Source organism: Sesamum indicum, linkage group LG9, assembly GCF_026168435.1.
Source record: "Sesamum indicum cultivar Baizhima isolate 11 linkage group LG9, ASM2616843v1, whole genome shotgun sequence".
NCBI classification, from domain to species: domain Eukaryota; kingdom Viridiplantae; phylum Streptophyta; class Magnoliopsida; order Lamiales; family Pedaliaceae; genus Sesamum; species Sesamum indicum.
Window position 1 is genome coordinate 605808 of NC_142665.1, and position 19002 is coordinate 624809.

The 19002-nt window shown below is 34.1% G+C and overlaps 4 protein-coding genes across 6 annotated transcripts; 2 read left to right on the top strand and 2 right to left on the bottom strand.

Moving 5' to 3' along the window:
• Positions 1-852: 852 nt before the first annotated feature.
• Positions 853-1857, top strand: LOC105170245 (cysteine-rich repeat secretory protein 55-like). The gene has a single exon (XM_011090916.3). The coding sequence runs from the start codon at positions 937-939 to the stop codon at positions 1717-1719; it is 783 nt and encodes a 260-aa protein (XP_011089218.3). The 5' UTR covers positions 853-936; the 3' UTR covers positions 1720-1857.
• On the bottom strand, positions 1740-4579 carry NS2 (asparaginyl-tRNA synthetase 2). Of its 2 annotated transcripts, none has more exons than XM_020696606.2 (8): positions 4095-4579; positions 3738-3974; positions 3016-3594; positions 2723-2908; positions 2534-2598; positions 2306-2435; positions 2168-2226; positions 1740-2089 (listed from the first exon to the last, which is right to left on the bottom strand). In XM_020696606.2, exons 1-8 carry the CDS (start codon positions 4473-4475, stop codon positions 1906-1908), a joined length of 1821 nt encoding a protein of 606 aa, XP_020552265.1. In that variant the 5' UTR covers positions 4476-4579; the 3' UTR covers positions 1740-1905. The 2 variants fall into 2 exon arrangements, with proteins under 2 accessions (XP_020552265.1, XP_011089017.1); XM_011090715.3 differs by having other exon boundaries at positions 3016-3591; positions 4095-4575.
• A 3537-nt stretch (positions 4580-8116) lies between these two features.
• STOMAGEN (stomagen) lies at positions 8117-9228 on the top strand. Of its 2 annotated transcripts, XM_011090714.3 has the most exons (3): positions 8132-8455; positions 8600-8688; positions 8784-9228. In XM_011090714.3, exons 1-3 carry the CDS (start codon positions 8383-8385, stop codon positions 8940-8942), a joined length of 321 nt encoding a protein of 106 aa, XP_011089016.1. In that variant the 5' UTR covers positions 8132-8382; the 3' UTR covers positions 8943-9228. The 2 variants fall into 2 exon arrangements, with proteins under 2 accessions (XP_088741410.1, XP_011089016.1); XM_088885284.1 differs by having other exon boundaries at positions 8117-8688.
• Positions 9229-10644: 1416 nt separating this feature from the next.
• On the bottom strand, positions 10645-14726 carry LOC105170101 (uncharacterized). The gene is made up of 6 exons (XM_011090713.3): positions 14387-14726; positions 14265-14315; positions 14113-14164; positions 13147-13205; positions 11871-11916; positions 10645-11092 (listed from the first exon to the last, which is right to left on the bottom strand). The coding sequence occupies exons 1-6, from the start codon at positions 14528-14530 to the stop codon at positions 11004-11006; spliced, it is 441 nt and encodes a 146-aa protein (XP_011089015.1). The 5' UTR covers positions 14531-14726; the 3' UTR covers positions 10645-11003.
• Between the last annotated feature and the right edge of the window lie 4276 nt (positions 14727-19002).

Sequence of the window (19002 nt, forward strand, 5' to 3'; positions counted from 1 at the left end):
ATATCTAAAATAAAATTATTTAATTTTTAGGAGGGATGAAAATGCAAAAAAATAATTAAAAATAAAGTCAAAATAAGTAAATAATTTGTATAAATCTCAACTATCGATCTGAGTTAAATGGATACGAGTCATTGATCTTATATATATGAACTATTGATTTAAATAAGAAAATATCTAAGTCATTGATTTGCTTATCAAATTTCCACCGCTAATATATATATATATATATAAATTTAACGGTTCAAATATAGGAGTATAAATATTATTTCATAGGTAGATTTAATCAAAATCGCATATAAGATGCGTGTGCTGCATGCACCTCTCGCATGAGGAGGGGTATTTACTTCTTTTTTTTAAAATACAAGGGGTTGAATTACTTAATTTTTAAATATAAAAAATAAATTACTATTTTCGTATAATAGAGGGGGCGGGATGCATTTTGCCGCATTGGCATTTCCTTAAAAAAAAAAAAAATGGAAAAGTAGATCCTTTGGAATTGGCATGTAATTATTCTGTAATTACAATTAATTTTTAAGAGAAGTGATTGTCCCCACCACTAAAAACCATATCCAACCATGATTTTTTTACTACAATTCCCAGGAAGGTGGATCACATTAATCTCTAAATCAACTCTTCTTACCAATCAACTGTCCTAGTTGTGACCCACCTTCCACAAATATTGCTGCCTGCTTTTCAATAATGATGAGTTGGTGGGACTAAATGACATTGGTAGAGTTGACTAACTTTTGCTGCCAATGTCAACAAAAATGTTGGTTTTCTAGAACAATAATGCCAACTCTTTGATCTTTCTTCGAAAACAACTACATCTTAGTGCAAAACTGAGTCAAGAATGTCTGCCACAGACCCCATCTCTTCCATGCATATCCGGTCCTAGTATAAAACCGATGGCCCATGAGGTGAGCTCTTACAGCAACCATGAATCTCCTGTCAAATCTCCTTTTCTTGTTCTTCCTCTGCATTTACTCAGCAGATTCTGCAGACCCTGTTTACTATTTCTGCAATGAAGACAGCAAAACATATGGCGGCAGCCAAACTTCGAGAAACATCGATGTCTTATTGAATAAACTAGTATCAGGCACAGTCCAGAATGGGTTCACCGCCACCTCGTATGGTGTAGGGAAATACCAAATCTATGGCCTAGCACAATGCAGAGGAGACGTGAGCAAAGACGACTGCTCGGTTTGCATCCAAGACGCACTGGAGAATATACGTGATCATTGTGCAAACCGGGCAGATGCCAGGATTTGGTATGACTACTGCTTTTTAAGGTATAGCACCGTGAAATTCTTTGGACACGTGGACACTTCTGGCTTATACTTATACAACGTAGAAAACGTTACGGACCCAGATGTTTTTAACCAGAAACTAGGAGATTTAATGGACCAGATTAGCTCAGAAGCTGTCAAGCCTGGAAGCAAAGGGCTGGGGAAAGGAAAGACTGACATCTCGTCGTTTGTCAGGCTTTACGCTTTGGTGCAGTGCACTAGAGATCTTTCAGAGTTGAATTGTGCTCAGTGTATTGCTATTGCAATCGAAAAATTTCCCACAATTTGCGGTAATAAGAAAGGATGTCGAGTTCTATACAGCAGTTGCTACGTTAGATATGAACTCTATCCGTTTTTCTTTCCTCTTGGTTCACACGAGTCCTTGGTTGATAGCCTCGTGAGCTATAAGTCAGTCATGGCCTTAAAACCTTGATGTGTTTCAAGAAAGTGTACTTGTATTAAATACTGTTCATTTTCAGTTGATGTGTATATGTACATGTATACATGTCGATCCCGTCCAGGGATTACTTGTCACAGATAATGAATATACATTTGGTATGTTCTGCTCAAACTTTAATAAAACATCTGCTGGAAATGGGACGTTTTCGTTGTCAGTGGCTTAGTTATTGGCTTTGCCGAAGCTTCTTGGAAATGGAACTGCATCTCTAACATCATTGAGTCCAGTGGCATAAAGAACCAAGGGGTCGAATAAAAAGCTGAATCCTGAACAATTCACGGCTCCATGCCTATGAAGATCCAGATACCACTCGTATTGCTGCTTTTCCAAACCCGATTCCTTGATCCTGCAAGGATAAGACGAAGAGTTAGCTAAAATCTATGTATGGATCTTAATGAGTTACATAGAAATGGAGATTTTTCACCTTGCATTTAAGGTATTATAGCGTTCCTCGTTTTGGCTTCCTCTTATTAGAGTTCCAACCTGAAGTTGAGGAAGGAAAAAAATATATCAGATTTCGACAATGGAAACAGATCCCATTATCATACGATGAATTTTTTACCTTTGGGACAATCACATCAAATGCTGCAACGGTCTTTCCATCAGCATTCAGGCGCACATAGAATGGCTTAAGTTGTTTTGGATGGTCATATATAATGAGTGGCTTCTTGTAAATTTCGTCTGTTAAGTAGCTGTAAAAATCAAAGAATTCAAAGGTAAAAAGCCATATGCATCTGATCTTCACAAAGCATTGGAAGTATAGGTATGTGTTAGCTTCTGATGCCTATACCTTTCATGTTCTTCGTTGAGAGAAACACCCCACTCGACTTTTGTCTGAAATTTTCTTTCATTGGCCTGATTTAGGAGCAACAAAAAAATGTCGAATACAAATCTTGAGAATTTTTGTGGTTTCCTTGAAGTGAAAAGGTTATATATATATGGCATGCATATTGCAAAAGACTGAGAGCAGAATGCTTACCTGCTTCAAAACATCCACTGCCTGAGTGTAAGAAATCTTTTCAAACGGACCTGTTGCGATGAACTGAAGGCGATCAAGAACAAGTTTATCAACACGTTTGGAGATGAATTTTAGATCTTCAGTACAATTCTCCAAAATCCATTTGCAGATGAACCTCAAAAAGTCAGTCGCACATTCCATCGAATCCTAAATTTCAGCAGAAGAGTGAAATGGTTAGAGCAGTTTCAATAGAAACATTGGAAAACCTAGCAGAAGAGACAAGTAAAATTATGACAAAACTGAATGAGATAAACCTCCAGTTCGGAGAAAGCAATTTCGAGCTCAACCATCCACATCTCGGCCAACAATTTCTTGGAGTCAGATTTGTGCGCATGAAATCTAGGCCCGAAAGAGTAAACTTTCCCAAGAGCAGATGCGTAGCTCTCCAAATGCAGACGGCCCGATACTGTGAGATAGGTCTTGCAAGAAAAAAAATCTTGAGAGAAATCAAGTCTGTTGGACTGTGTGTGAGACTTCCCAGATTTTTCCTTCTGTTTGGCCTCCAACTGAGATACTAGCTCAGTTGTTTTCTTCAGGTCCTGAATAGCAGCAGCCAGAGCTTCCTTGTTGCTTTTGCTTCTTTTCAGTTCTTCAACTTGCTTGCTCTTTTCTTTGATGGAAGCCTTGATAGTTTCAAGTTTCACACCTCCGTTATCATCGACAGAACTTTGATCTTTACCAAGAAGAGTAGTCACTTGGAAATTCTCACCAAATCCTTCACAATCAGTAGTTGTGATTACGGGCACTTGCACGTAAAGGAATCCATTTTGTTGGAAGAATGTATGTGTTGCTTGTGTAAGGGCACTTCTTATCCTCATTACAGATGCCACCTGCTAAACATGCAGCAATTCACAGAAGACGATTTGAAAACAATATTGTAGAACAAAGGACTGGAAGTTTTCATTTCCAACAGTTGTGAAAATACTAAATATGAACCATAGGAACTACATCAGTACTAGAGTCAAGAGGCAATCACCGTTGTTGTGCGTGGGCGAAAATGGGCTGAATCCCTCAACGATTCCAGGGGCAAACGTTTCTTCGATAAAGGATATCTATCTTGATCGACTGTTCCGATGTGAAGAATCTTGTCTGCTTTAAGCTCAATGGTTTCCTTCCCCTGCAATGATGGTTTCTGCAATATGCCTTCAGCTAATACACAAGTGCCCGTTGGCATAACTTGACTTGGAGGAGCTAAAGATGAGTCCACCAGAACCTGATTCAGCACAGAAACCAATCAAAAAACACAATAAAAACTTCTACTTTCATTTGATCTTCAGAAAGGCCTATAGGAACCACATTATTGGATTCATCTAAGAGACTGAATGAAACATACATGCAGACTTGAAACACCAGATCCATCACTAATTTGCAAGATGGAAATCGAGGGCTGTGGTGGCTTAGGAAGAACTGTATCCAACTTCTCACGTATACGATATTCTCCTGCGAAAACCTTTATGATGGACTTAAAAAAAGGCAGCCTGCTTTGGAGAACTTCGACACAGCTAACATCTTTAGGTCCTCCAACATCAGGAGCCGGCGCCACAGGCTCTTTCCTGAATTCGCGGGAGGACTTAACCCATCCTCCGACCACTACTCTCTGTCCAATGAGCCCCACACCACCGTCTGGACGATCTAATATGGTTTTCAAGATGACCCTTTTCGAATACTTTGAAAGGGCTAGTGGTGCTTCAACAGGGGTTTGTTCGGAGGCCATTTTGAAGATTGAAATGATTTTTGGCAACACAAAGAGGAAACTTTGAGTTTTGAAGAAGAATGTTTTTCTTGGAATGGTATTGTTGTTGGGATTGTGGGCAGGATTAGTATGATATATATACTAACCCAACCCCCAACCCCCTCAAACGTACACACGCACAACACATTGGAGAGGGTGTAGAAGAGGAATGATGCTTTGCTTTTGGGAGATTCTTGGAAAGGATTATTGAGAGGTTTGATGGAAGAAGATGGGGAAGTTTGAAGGAGAAGGGAAAGGGATTGTTTGAGGAGCAGGGCAGGGCAGGGTAGAGTGATGAATGGGATATTGGTATTCTTCAAATGCTGGGAATTCGCGGGAGTTCTCTTTTCATATATTTAACTAACTTTTTTTTTTTTTTTTTACCTTTTTAAAAAGAATAATATCCATTAATTGCTAATGAAAAGAAAAAACTATTATGCACTTCCTTTTCTTTCTTTTTATTATATTTGAAGTGTCTAATAATATTTATTTCAAGTTCTTGTCCTCAAACAAAAAAAGGAATTTTAACCTAAGTAGTTAAATAAAATTGAAAAGATATCCTTTAATTACAAATGGGCTGAATTGTATTGTACTAAGTTGAGCAGCCCAAATACAGTTGTGGGCTGAGCTCAACTTAAACTTAAGCCCAAAAGAAATTAAGACTAACAAGATTGTTTTTTGCCCCCTTATTTCCAGGGATATTATTGGTTTACTCATCATAATACCATGTTTGCTGAATTCATTTGAATTAAACAAAAATTATAGTATAAATGGCTCTTTTGAGATTTTTTATAATTACAAATACTTTATCGTTCGTACTAAATAAAGAAAACCTATACTAAACATGCGCTCTCATTTTGAAAATCAAACATGTACCTTCATCTCATATGTTGTCTAAATCTTTTGTTATAAAATTTGTATGACATTTCATATTACACAAGCTCGCTTCAAAAGGTAAAGAATTCTCAATTTAGTATTTTTACAATTTTCTTCAATTAGTACTAATCACAACAAATTCAAATTCAAATAATTGAAAGTTTCATATTTAAAACACGATATAATATCTTGAAAAACATTTTATAGAAAATATATAAACTTATAGAGAATTGAAATAAATGTATGTCCTTAGGACATGTTATGTTGTCTACACTTAAATGAGTATTATGGGCATGTGAAATCTTGTTTAGATTTGGCAGAATTCCTTGGGATCTGAAAAGAAAGCCTCTTTTTCTGAAATTGGTATCCACAATGTCGGCTAACTAATGAGATTTTTAAGATTTCCGGAAATACCCCATATTTGTTTAATATTACTTGCTTCCATTTCACCCTCATTCTCATCTCATATATAACTAATTACCATCATTACACTCTCCTCTCTTAAAATTTAGTATATTGCATATAATTTTTTTTAAATTTAAAAAATTATATTAACATCCTTAATATTTATTTTTAGCTAACAAATAAATCCTTCTATTAGTTAAAATGCACCGAATTCGTTCATATTAACAAAAAATAGAGAAAAAAAAATCATATTTACCCTTGGTTGATTTATAACTGATTTATTGCAAATCAAATAAATTTTTTTTTATAATCAAATTGCACTTATACATTGTCGCGCATTAGTACACATTAGGCGGTATATCTTCACTTTTATAAGGGTAGTTTAGTCTCGAAAAAACTATTTAACCTATAATAAGTCAATTGAAGGTAAATATCAATTCATTACTTTTTCTTGTTAATATCAACAATTCAATAAATTTTGACTAATGGATGAATCTGAACCTATTTGTTAAACAAAATAAAGTTTTAAAAGTAATAAATATAATATTTTAAATTACAAGAAGTTTGCATGAAATTGCACTAAATTTTAAGAGAACGGAGTCTTCTTATTAATTAATTAATGTATACTTATAATAATTTAATATTGTTAAATTCAATTTTCATGTAAATATTGCATATATATATATATATAGAAAGAGAGAGATGATTGAGTAGAGCTTTATTGGGTAGGGCCCATCTCTAATCAACAGGGAATGAGAGAATCAATGAAGTAATTATTTAAGTGAAGTGACGCGGGTGCGGGTGCGGGTGCAGGTGCATCACCTCATGATCCTGCACTTGTCCCTTTGCTTCTTTTTGGTACAATTCTATTTTCAGTCAATAGATTTTGGGCTTCGTTTGGATCTCTTTTTTTACAAACAATGCAATTTTTCAGTCAACAAAATTTGAGGCACGTATTTATAATTTTTTAAATAAAAAAAAATATTCATAATTATGTGGAACCTCAATAGAGTTTGTTGTAATTTATCTTTTTTTCTTTACTATATTCAATTATCGTAATTAAAAGCAAAATATCATTATGAGTATTTATTAATTATAACAGTGCAATGAATATGACTTCTCGTTTCTGCAGACAAAATCAAAATATTAATTATAATTATAATAAATATTTAGACAACAATTAAAATTATGGTAGATGTTGATTAGTCGAGGTCCTTTTGCGATGATTTTGTTTTATCATAGTAATTTATTAGGATTTTGTAAATCATAATTATTTATAAGATATGAAAATAATTCATTTTTGTGTAGTAATACTTTACTTCATAGTTTAGCTTCAATATCTTGAGCTACTTGAAAATAGTATAATATAAGAAAATAAAAGTTTTTTTTTTAAATTTAAAGCAACAAAATTAATTGTAGCTGTCATATGATGTTAATTTTTGTGTATAGAAATAATTAAAAAGATTATTCTTGTCCAATTTTCAGAAAAATCATGAGAAGCAAATATTTTATGGAATTCCCACTTGAAGTAAAATAATCCAAATATTGTGATGATTATGCAGAGAATATGAGTTAGGTGTTTAATAATGCAGCTTGCAGTTCCAATTTTTGGCATTTCTTGCAATTTTCAAGATGGAATCAACACTTTTTCCTTTATGGTCCACTCAAAATTTGTTGGCTGTATCTCTTGTTTGAAATTTTTCTTCAATTTTCGATATATTCTAAATCTGACCCCCACAAAAACCAATATTATAAAATTAGATCCATTATGGATTGATGAATTAGAAGTTAGGTGTTTCGAGTCCATAATATTGAATTCTTACATTTATTTAAAATATTCTAAAGTCAAATTATTTTAAACCCTTAAATCTTCATTTCAAATTATATTTTATGAAATATTGGTGGAATTTAAATTATTTTAAAATGTAGATATTTGAAATTCTTATTAGTTCAATTGCTTTCGTCTAATCTAAATTATTTCATCCAAATGTAGCATAAAAGAATAAGAGAAGAAGGGAAGGCTGCTGGCTTCTAGCATCCACAAGCACAAGCACAAACCATTAAATATCAGCACGGCGCTGCAGTTCCAGCTACAAACAGAAACAAAGCCACAACACAAGCTTTTATTACAAGCATATGCATGTACTACATTGACCAATCAAAATAAATAATTTGCAACATGTCTGACTTGTTCTTTCATTTTTCATAGACAAGAACAAATTGCTACCACCCCATCACAGTTGTGGGGTGGGGGTGGGGGGGTTGGGAGGGATGAAATCATGAAACATATGAGTAGTTGAAGAAGCAAAAAGTAAATGATGGGGAAAAAAAATAATTCCAAGATACTGTAGACGATTTTGTAGGTCTGAAAGAATGAATAATCCAGCATTTGCATACATATGCATTTGAAATTTTTTGTCAGTTGGGGACCTCTTTGTTTCTTGCGGTAGTAGTCCATAATTTTGTTAGCCAGTCTATCTCCTTATGGTCAGTATTCATCCACAGCCTTCTTTTTCCTCCCCACTCTCTTCCTATCTATCTATATTCCCATATCCTTTCGACTCCCATATCGTTCAACGCCTTTTCTATACAAAACAAGGCAAACCTGATGGCTAATTTGAAGCGTCCCGTCTCCCAATTCCTCTTCCTAGCATTGTTTTCTGCAGCATTGCTTGTACAAGGTCCCCAGCAATGCTTCTTTGCTCTTTCTTAGTAAATGCCATTTCGTCTAGCATCAGTCCACAGTTCTGCTTACGTTTTAGCAGACGTTTGCCTGTGTTTTTTTGTTTTTCAGTTGCATACTGACATTCTTGCCAATGCTACAGATACCACAGGGTCTAGAGCTCAAATCCTGCTTCGTAATCAACCCGGAGGTCATCTCATTTCATCACAAGAACGAGAAATAAACATCAAGGTCAGACAAAAGAATAAAAATTAGCCCTCATAAATTTTTAGGCAATGTACCATTACTTTCTTTACAGGAGTGTTCTCCAATGATTTCGTATGCAGGATGTTTCTAGAAGATTATTGATCGGATCAGTAGCTCCAACTTGCACGTACAACGAATGCAGAGGGTGTAAGTACAAGTGCAGAGCTGAGCAAGTTCCCGTTGAGGGCAACGATCCCATCAACAGTCCTTACCACTACAAATGTGTCTGTCATAGGTGATATTAACCTTTCAGCATATACTATGGAGTGTCGATTCGATTAATTATTAGAATAGTTTTGTCCTGAGTAGCTAGCTGTAGCTGTGTTTGTTGCCAATGTAGTCCAGGATGCACAAGTTTTGGGATATTTGTTCAAGTTTTTGTTGGTGAAGCAGATTCTTGTTGTGTCTGTGTTCTTCCTTTTGCCAGTTATGTATGGATTGGTCATTGGTGCAGAGAGGGATATTGTGGTCAGAGAGACATTATTACTCCATGAAAAGGAAATAAGACTGGAGAATTCATAACAACTTCAACATCTTTGTTCTGTACACTTATTTAGAAAAGCAAAAACAAAGAAAACAACGTTGAATTTCCCATGCTTTTCTCTAGGTTCAATGTGTCCAAGCATGATAGAACTGCAGACAAGGATTAGGCCTTTGAGATTAAAATCAAGTTGCACGGCCAAAAAGAACTGGAAACTGGTACGATGAGTACTCATGCAATAACAGTGCCGACCAAATTAATTGGCTGTTCTGAATGAAATATGTTGCCTCAAGTCATAATGGATGATGGCTAAGTAAATATGTAGGCACAATCTTTATTCTATAACTTGTTGCCGATGATTTGGAAATTCTATACCGAATAAGAATAGATATACAAAGAGATAATATCATATACAAGTGGTTAAGAAAATTCAAACATATGATCAGAAAATCATACCTTTTTTGGGATAAATATGTATATAGCTCCGATGTTTCGCATATTACAGAAGTTTTTTATTGTTTCAAAATGCCACGTAGCATCAGTATCACCTCATCATTAGATTTCTGCGGAGACTTCGTAATACAAAATATGATTGTCAAAATTCGTAGTAATTCGTCATAATCAAAGTAATATTTCTGGAGCTATGGGGACTCTATTGTATTTACCCTTTGTCAATCTTGTAAGCCCCATCAAAGTGACAAGTTTTGCCTTATTTTTACTTTCTTTAACTGGAAAATAACTACACTCAAATCTCTAAATTTACAGTGGTAATGATAGAAAAGGGGCTATTGGCATGGGAAATCTGCAAAAAATGTTAAAAAGAATGAGGCACTGCAACTGCAAGCAGCACATGGAAGTGGTCCCAAAGTAGAGCATGATGCTCCAATAGAGCACATGGCCAATCTTGTTTGAATCCACTGATCTTTGCACTAAATGGCAGAAATCAATTTATTAGGACACAAGATATGAATAAGTATGCAGGTCCCATTTCCTGTGTACAAGCAAACTATCCCTCTCGAAACTCAGATGCTCAATTGCACTTTCAACAACTTGCAACCCCCCCGCCCCCTCTACTTCTTTTTGAGAATCTTCTGGCATCATCTTTATGGTAATTTCTTCTACTAGTACCTCGAAAATGCCATTTACCATTCACAGCCTGGTTTGTACCTCTTTCTGCAATACTCTTAAAGTCCATAGCAGCATTTGTTGCAGGCAATGATAATTCATATGATTGAAATAAAAGTATCAGCTCTCATCATTTAACAATCAAGAGATCTGGCCACTGCCAGTAATTCTTATCAATCTGTGAAGGAGCATAATGAGGTAAAAAAGACATTACTTGCAATGAAGTTTCAGGTAGCTAAAAAAGGTAGTAAGTGAATAGAAGTGCAAAATTTGGTTATATTAAGAAATGTATTTGCTCCTTAAGATTCAAAATGAGCTAAAAAAGACACCAAAGATAGTATAAAATCAACTGACATGACATTTTCGAGCGCATACATGCTTGAATTTGTAAAAGACACAGTAAATGGATTTGTTACTGCTTTTACACTTAAGAAGTTTCAAAACTAATTCGATGAGTATATATGTTCCTCATGGGCAGATAGTCTAATTACAGAAATTACATATGGGACCAAGCCCATTAGTTGTTTGCTGACAAGATGCATATGATCCCCAAGCGTAAGCCCACTAATCAAAGAGCTGGTACAAGACATCGTAATAGCAGTCCTCCCTGTCAAAGTGCCCTTCCATTTCTCCCTTCATTAGCAACCACCAGCAGTAAAGAGGACAAAGTTTTAGATTCAGTAATTGTCAGATTCTACGAGGATGAAGGCGGAGAAGGTGAAGATGACACAAAAGCATGATATGATGAGGAAGCAAGTTGGGCTAATGCTGGAATGGAACCACCTGCACAAAATTTGGACATACATGAGATGCAAGGGATAAAGTGCTTTCATAACCACAGTAAGTAAAAGTTAGAAAGCAGAAGTAGCCTCTTATTTTCTAAAAGAAGCTAACACCCAAGTATTTTCCAGGAACAAACAGGCAAAAACCCTTCTTACAAACTTTGCTACTGTTCCCAACCAGTATGCTAGCCGCACAAAGTTCCAAATAAAAACAACGGACATCACTCAAAATTAAAGCCAACTTTTCATTTATATATGTGGGTGTTTTCTCAATCTTTTCAGAATTAGAGGCCAATAAAGTTACACATCCAAGTCATGTGAAAGCTAACAGTGAAAATTAGAAACAATGTGTGCTATCAATGACTAGTTTATTAGGTGCTCGTAATATCTAAAACAATTAATACTGAAAAGAGGAAAGCATTTGTTAAATAAAGAACCAATACTCGCCGTCACATGCTTCAATTATGGTGATGGTGATTGCTAAATTAAGTTAATGTTGGCTGCGGAAAAGAGAATCGGGACCTATTTATTTTTTCCTACCGTCTTATTTGTCCTCATTTTATTTCAGTCTGATCTTACAATAAGTATACCCAACAGCCTCTCTTCTGCAGCCAGCAGACAATCATCACCGGCCGACATTATTTCTTTAGAATTTAGTCAATACCAATAAAAAATGACAATAAAAAGATGCAGAAATAAATGTTTTACAAGTTACGATTCAGGATATGTATTTAAGCATAAGTACTGGCTGTTCTGTACAGAGAATCTGAATGTCTCACCAGCTAATCCAGCACATCCTGATGAGAAAACAACAACTGGTGGTGCCTGCATCCACAAACAGATTTTCAGAATTTCCAACAAAGAAAACAAAAATGAAAAGACAGAACAAAAAGACTCGACAAACGTTTCTTTTTAGTTCAATATCGTATTGAATATAACATATTTTTAACTCTAAACTTGCTAACATGGAACAAAAACACCTAGAACAACATATGAGCATGCTGACTGCATTGTTTATATGAACAATAAGGAACTTAACAAGCAGCCACATATTGCTATATAATACAAAAATGAAACGAACAGCATATAAGAAAAGTGGAAATTGGAAAGTTTTTTAACAGCTGAAGCACAAAGTGCATGCAACCACATGCCACGTTTCTCACTTCTTCACTCACAATTACATATGGTGCATTTCTCCCCCTCGTGATCTCTATGTGAATAGCTCTAGTATCCTCATTCTTCATTTAATTCACCCTTCCTGGACCCAGTTCAACGTAAAAGCAGAGAGATGAGGAGAAGAAAACAGAGAAAATAGAGAGAGAAAAGACAAGTCTGTTTCTTCTTCTGGATCAGGAACTCTTGTCCATTAGTGGTTATCAGAAACCTTCTCCATAGCACATGATCCTCACAGATTTAAATAACAGACATCTAAAATGCTGAAGCTAAGGGAATTTGCTCCAGAACAATAGGGAGGTAGGCGGGGAAGAGGTCTGGGTTCACTAGTACGTAACCTGATTCCATTGGGCCTTCTGCAATGACCTTGAGCAGGGGCCTTGAGTGAGTTATAAGGTTCGAAGGAGAAGCTATGGATCTTGACTTCAGAACCACCATCTTTGTACTTAATCGATTACCTATATCGGGATCTAGGGATGTTAACTCATATATCCAATTTCTTCCTGTTGGGCACAATTTGATAGTCTTGCCAGATGGGCCCTTTTGCAGACAAAGTCCCCCTCCCCATCTGACTACTTGAATCCTGATTATAAGAGATTTGACCATGGCTGAAGCCATTGCATACCATATCTCAGCAAATCTATTTTCAGTTCTAATGAAACTATAACCAATGACAGATGCTTCTGATTCATAATCAAAGACATGATTTTCTTAAACAACAAAACATAGAGAATACCTTTACATGATGTGAAAAGTTGATGGCCAATAAAAAACTCATTCTGATAATACAAGGGACAAGGAAAGAAAGGAGAAACAAGGTCCAAGAACATTGCTCTGCGGGCATCCAGGAATAAGTGAGACTAGTGAGTAGCAATAACTTACACCAATGAGGAAATGCACCCACATAGGTCCTTTGATCCACCTCCTGACAATAGGCATAACTGCAGAAATATTTAGGCAGAAGAGTATAAAGTGAGTATATTCTTAATCACATATTCCCCCTCCTTATTGGCACGATGAAATCAAATACAAATATTTCAGATGGGGGACAATAATCAACATAAACAAAAGAAGGTGGAACAGCACTAAATGACTCGTAGTCTGCACATGATATACAGATTACCCAGGTTCCATTAGCTTTTTGTTAGAGCATTATCAAGACATGCTAATGTTCTCTATGTATGCTTCAAAATAAAAAGTGTGATATTGCAATTCCATACAAAACGAAATATCAAATGTTAGGAAAATACATTAACGAATTCATGTATCTATAGCCAAAGAGGACAAGTGTCCAGGAAATATTCAATGAATTAAGTGTAGCCACAGAAAAAGAGGTTAATCCAAGAACCAGCAAACCTGACACTTCTTAGTTACAGTAGTAATGCGCATGCGAGTACGATAAGTACCCTCATACTTGATAAATCTCGTCGAAATCAAAAAAATTCTAAGTAGATGAAAATTGTTAAAATCAATGGTGCTATGCAGAGAAACCTAATTAACTATACCTGTACTCTCCTCTCTCCTTTACAATATATTGATGAAATTTGGTAGTATTTTCTCTCTGGGATTTATCAAAAATGAATCAAGCTTCAGAAGTAACTAAGTAAAATGGAACTAGCATTCATATCTTCAAATATGGGAATAAATGCGTCATGCCGCGAAGTGATGGCAGAGACAAAACTAAAAGTATATTTTTGAATAAGAAACTGGAAAGGCTTTGGAAGTCGTCAAATTATATGAACTTGTAATCCATTAAATATCCACAACAAGGCTAAAGGAAAAAAACCCAACTCTGAAAAATCAAATCATCACAAGTGGCACATAAAGAAACTCCGAATCAAAGCATACCATGGTTGAAGCCGTAAAATGCGCCTGCTGTACCGCCAACGGCTGATCCTATCTAATTAAACAACAACAAGATCACGAGTCTAAACCAAAAAAGGCAGTGACAAAGAAAAATAAGAATAATACAAAAAGAAGGCTACAAATATAATTCACACCATAGAAAAGCTGTCTCTAATAAGCGGCGGAACAGTCCAATCGCTGGTCTCCTGCAATCAAATCAAAACTCAGAATACTATAGACCTAGAAACAAAAAAATAAAGCAAATTTTCAATTTTACCATCTCCTTGGCAAGGGGGCCGGCACAGTGCGGGCAACGCATGCTTCGAGGATCGGATTTTCCACCTCTTGACCTAGGGTTTGGCTCCCCCATCGCTGCAATGCTATAGATTAGTTGGCAAATTGCATACGGAATAACATACATGCATATACTGCGTGCATGTATAGGTACAGTGACGAACTGAGAGCAGGCGCTTGGGGTGTTCTCAGTGTGTGGGCGAGTGGTGCGGCGGCAGTTGGGTGGAGCAAAGGCGACGATCGAGAGGAAATGTGGACTACGTGGATAACTTTGAGAAAGGGGAATTGTGAATGACGATAGAGGAGTCCGTAGTGTAAATAATTTCTTTGAGAAGGGAACTAGTGAAGGCTTAATTATTTTTTTATTCAATTAGGAAAACTGTGGCGGCCCTGGTGGGTACGGGTCAAGTTGGGTAAGCTCGGGTCATAACCGAATATTATATTTTAATGGGTTTGAGGTCAAATTTAAATGTGTAGGTTTGGGTCAGGGTTTAAATTTATTGGATAAATTCGGGGAAGTGAGGCCCAAATGGAACATAACCCAACAGAAATATATACATTTTGTGGGCTAAAAATCTGGTTCATACCTCTTTTGACTTCTTTTCTTCATTTGAAATTTAGTGAATTATAGATATATATCCACACACTGACAGTGACAGTGACAGGCATAGAGTTTTCAAGAATCACATGCAAACATTTGAGTCTGAGTATGAGACACAGTTCCTCTAAAAGATGGAGCGGATCAAAGCTGCAAACTACATGAAAAAGATCAATCAACTCTTCACTAAAATTAGGTAGAGGTAATATAGTTAGAAACAGACAAAAACAAGGTAGAAATAAAATTATATTAATGTAATTGTGAAGTTCATCACCCATTTAATATTTATCTACCATATATGAAAACAATAATAAATTACTTTATCTTAACCATAATAAAACCAATAATATGTTACCCTTCCATTCAAACCCACAGAACAAAGCGTCTTATTTTACTTTATTTCAGGTGGTCTGCGTCAGTTCAGTTTTATGGTAACATGGATTGTCCAACTTTGCTCCGGTTTTGTCCCCCCACCCCAACTTCACTTGCTCCACTTCACGTGCCTACACCTCCTACCTTCCACCTGTCCCTATTTTGTTCACAATTAAGATTATATTTTATTTTAATATAAAATTCATTATATTCGATATATTTATTAATTATTAATATTGATGATTATAATTGAGATCAAAAGATTAGATAAAAATATGAGCAAAGGGTTCTTAAATGTGTATCATCATTAAATAAACAGCAGCTGGTGTATTTATAGCATATGGGCCAATTGTGCGAACCCAAATGGACTTGATCACCATCATCCACATGTCAGCCATCTGTGTTCTCCCTAGATGTCTGTCGGCTCCGTAGGCCGGGCCTTCCCTCTCCTTAGAATGTTCCTAACTCCTGGGCCATCCTCATGAATTGGGCCCTAAGTGTTGGGTTTTCACATAATATCTTATATCGATATGTAATAATTATTACTCTTAAAAATATAAAAAGAAAAAACAGAAAAAAAGATATGGGCACAGTTTTTAGAATCTTGGCGTGTACTTACAGAAAGAGTACAAATGAATTTAACGATTTAACTCAATTCTAGGACACGTGTGTAGGTAAAAATGATAATATTACAGATACGCTAGTTTGTACCATATTTTTTTATTTTATCCTTCGAGTAAGTTTGTTTGTTTGTATGAAAATTAATGGAAGAGAAATAAATTTCATTATAAAGGAAAAAATTGTTTCAACAAGGAAGAGAAAATATCAATACAAAAGAAAGGTCTAAAATCAAACCTGTTAAAATCATTGTAATTCAATAAATTACAGAAGCACTTTTAGTAAACAAATTCTAGCCGTGTAAAAGAAATAAGTAAAGGACGAAATAGTATTTTGCCTTCATTTACACTAAATAACGTAAATTTGGAGCAGTATAAATATCTCTCTTCATTTGAGAAGGAGCAGTATAAGGACGACCCCTTCAAACTCCTCAAGACTTAGGAATTTCCAACGTTCGTGAGCACAACAACGAAGCCAGGACTGGGGCTACAAAAGACTCCAAATCATCGCCTTGGGCAAGGACAAGACTAGTATTTATATCAAACATACTATAATTATAATATTTTCAATATATATTTATTATCTTTATTTTTCTCTATATGTACATAAAACACAACAAAAAATTGAAAAAATCCAAATACTATATATATATATATATATTTATTTATTTATTTATTTTTTTCCCTACAAACATTTTTTACACAACACATCAACAAGATAAGATGAGATGTAAATGGTAACGTAATTATCTTAACTTTGATTTATTTTTTATATACACTCTCACCTGCTTCTATTTTCAAGTCTTTATAAAATTTCCACTTTTTTCATAAAGAAAAAAGAAAATATACAGATTTTTAAGAAAAAGGCTATAATGGTCAAATTTACTTTGTTCGTTACTATTTACTATTTTTTTTATCTCCATCAATAATTACAATATTGTGTTATATATATACATATATATATATATATGTGTGTGTGTGTTCATAAAATGACAGCAATTAGTGAATTTATTGATGAAAGTATAATGTATCAATTATTAGAATCTTAAAAGCGCGTTGGTCTTAAGTTGCTAGTGAAATTTAGTGGTCAAAATTTTTGCACTAACTTTTTTCATCTGACACAATAATTTTATCAAAATCAATTTAACAAGCTGATTTTTGTCAACTTCCCAAACTCCAATCCGAATAAAGTAAATAATATAAAATTAATTTTTTTAAAAAAAAAGAACTTTGAAAATAAGAGAGTAAGTGATAGTAAGTTTTTTTTCTTTTAAAATTTAATGTAATTATACATAAATTTTCTTAAATTTTAAAATTTATATTTAATACCTTTGAGATTTGCTATCGTCTAATAAATGAATTCCTTTATTAGTCAAAATTTATCGAATTTATAAATATTAAAAAAAATCGGATAAAAATCATATATACCCTCGATAGATTTATTATTGATTTACTGCACGTCAAATAATTTTTTTTATAATCAAATTACCTTTACACATCTTCATATATTAATTATATCATCACCGTTATAAATGTAGCTTAGTAAGAAAAAATTGTTTGACCTCAATAAGTAAGTAATAAGTCAATTGAGGGTAAATATCAATTTTCATTCAATTTTTTGTTAACATCAATAAATTCAATAAATGTTGGCTAATGATACGGATCTAAACCTTATATATAAGTTTTCAAACCGCAAGATGTTTATGAATAATTGCATCAAACCTTATGAAATATGTGTGTAATTAATCCTCCTTTTTAATAAAATTCGATATGATATCATTTATTATATTAAAATTTAAATATATTAATATTTTAAAATTAACAAATATATTGAAAGTAAATAAATAAAAAATAATAATACTACAAAAAGTAAATAATAAACCCATATTGGGTGGGATTAAAATTCAGAATGTGGTAACACTAAGACATCCACCGCACCACGCAAGCGAGTCTGATACGAATACTATTATTATTATTATCATCATCAATACCAAACACCCACAAATTATGTTACTGTAAGCAAACACCAACTGAGGTAAGAAAACAAAATAGAAAAAAGAAAAAGAGAAAGGTTGGGCCCCACCAAACACGCACACACGTACATATGGAGGCATAATCCCGCAGAGTCACTTACCTGTCGGCCGCTCTCCTTTACATATATACTATTTTTGTCGTCTCACTTCCTAACCATTCATCCTCTTATTATTTATTGCTTTTTTCATATTCATCAATTATTATTTTATTCCTAAAATACTTTTTTTTTCTTTTATTTTAATTAAAATTAGTGATGTGACATTATTATTTTCAAATACCAGATAATACAAGTCTTGAAAGTAGGTTGAGTGATAATTCTCATATTTTATAATATACGATGTTGCTCCTTCACACTCAACTTTTGAAGAAAAATTAATTAAATTATGAACTTTGCTCAACTTAATTATAATACTTTTGAATAAAATAATTAATCGATATAATACTAAATCATGTCAAATAAAAAAACTACAGTTCGAATTTTAGAGTCACACAATCATAAAGGGGAGTTCTATAGAATTTCACAAAAACAATACTATTTACATATGAAAATATATTAAAATCTTCAATATTTTCAATTTGTCATCTTTAATGCTTTAACTTTTAAATTTGGACGACTGTTTTATACTAATCATTTATTGATTTATTGTATATCGAAGAAATATTTTTATAATTAAATTACCATCATATGTCTTTATATGTTAATACATATGAGAAGGTATTTCTCACTATTTAAGGGTAATTTATTCTAAAAAAATTATTTGATTTGTAGTATATCAGTAATCAGTCGATCGAGCGTTGATATCAATTTTTATTCAATTTTTTTTGTTAATATCAACAAATTCAGTGATTTTGACTAACAGATCAACTTATTTGTTCGGTGGAGGCAAACCTCAAGAATATTATATTTAAATTTTTAAGTCATAAAAAATTTATATATAATTACACTAAATTTCAAGGGAGGAAAGTGTATTATCCCTA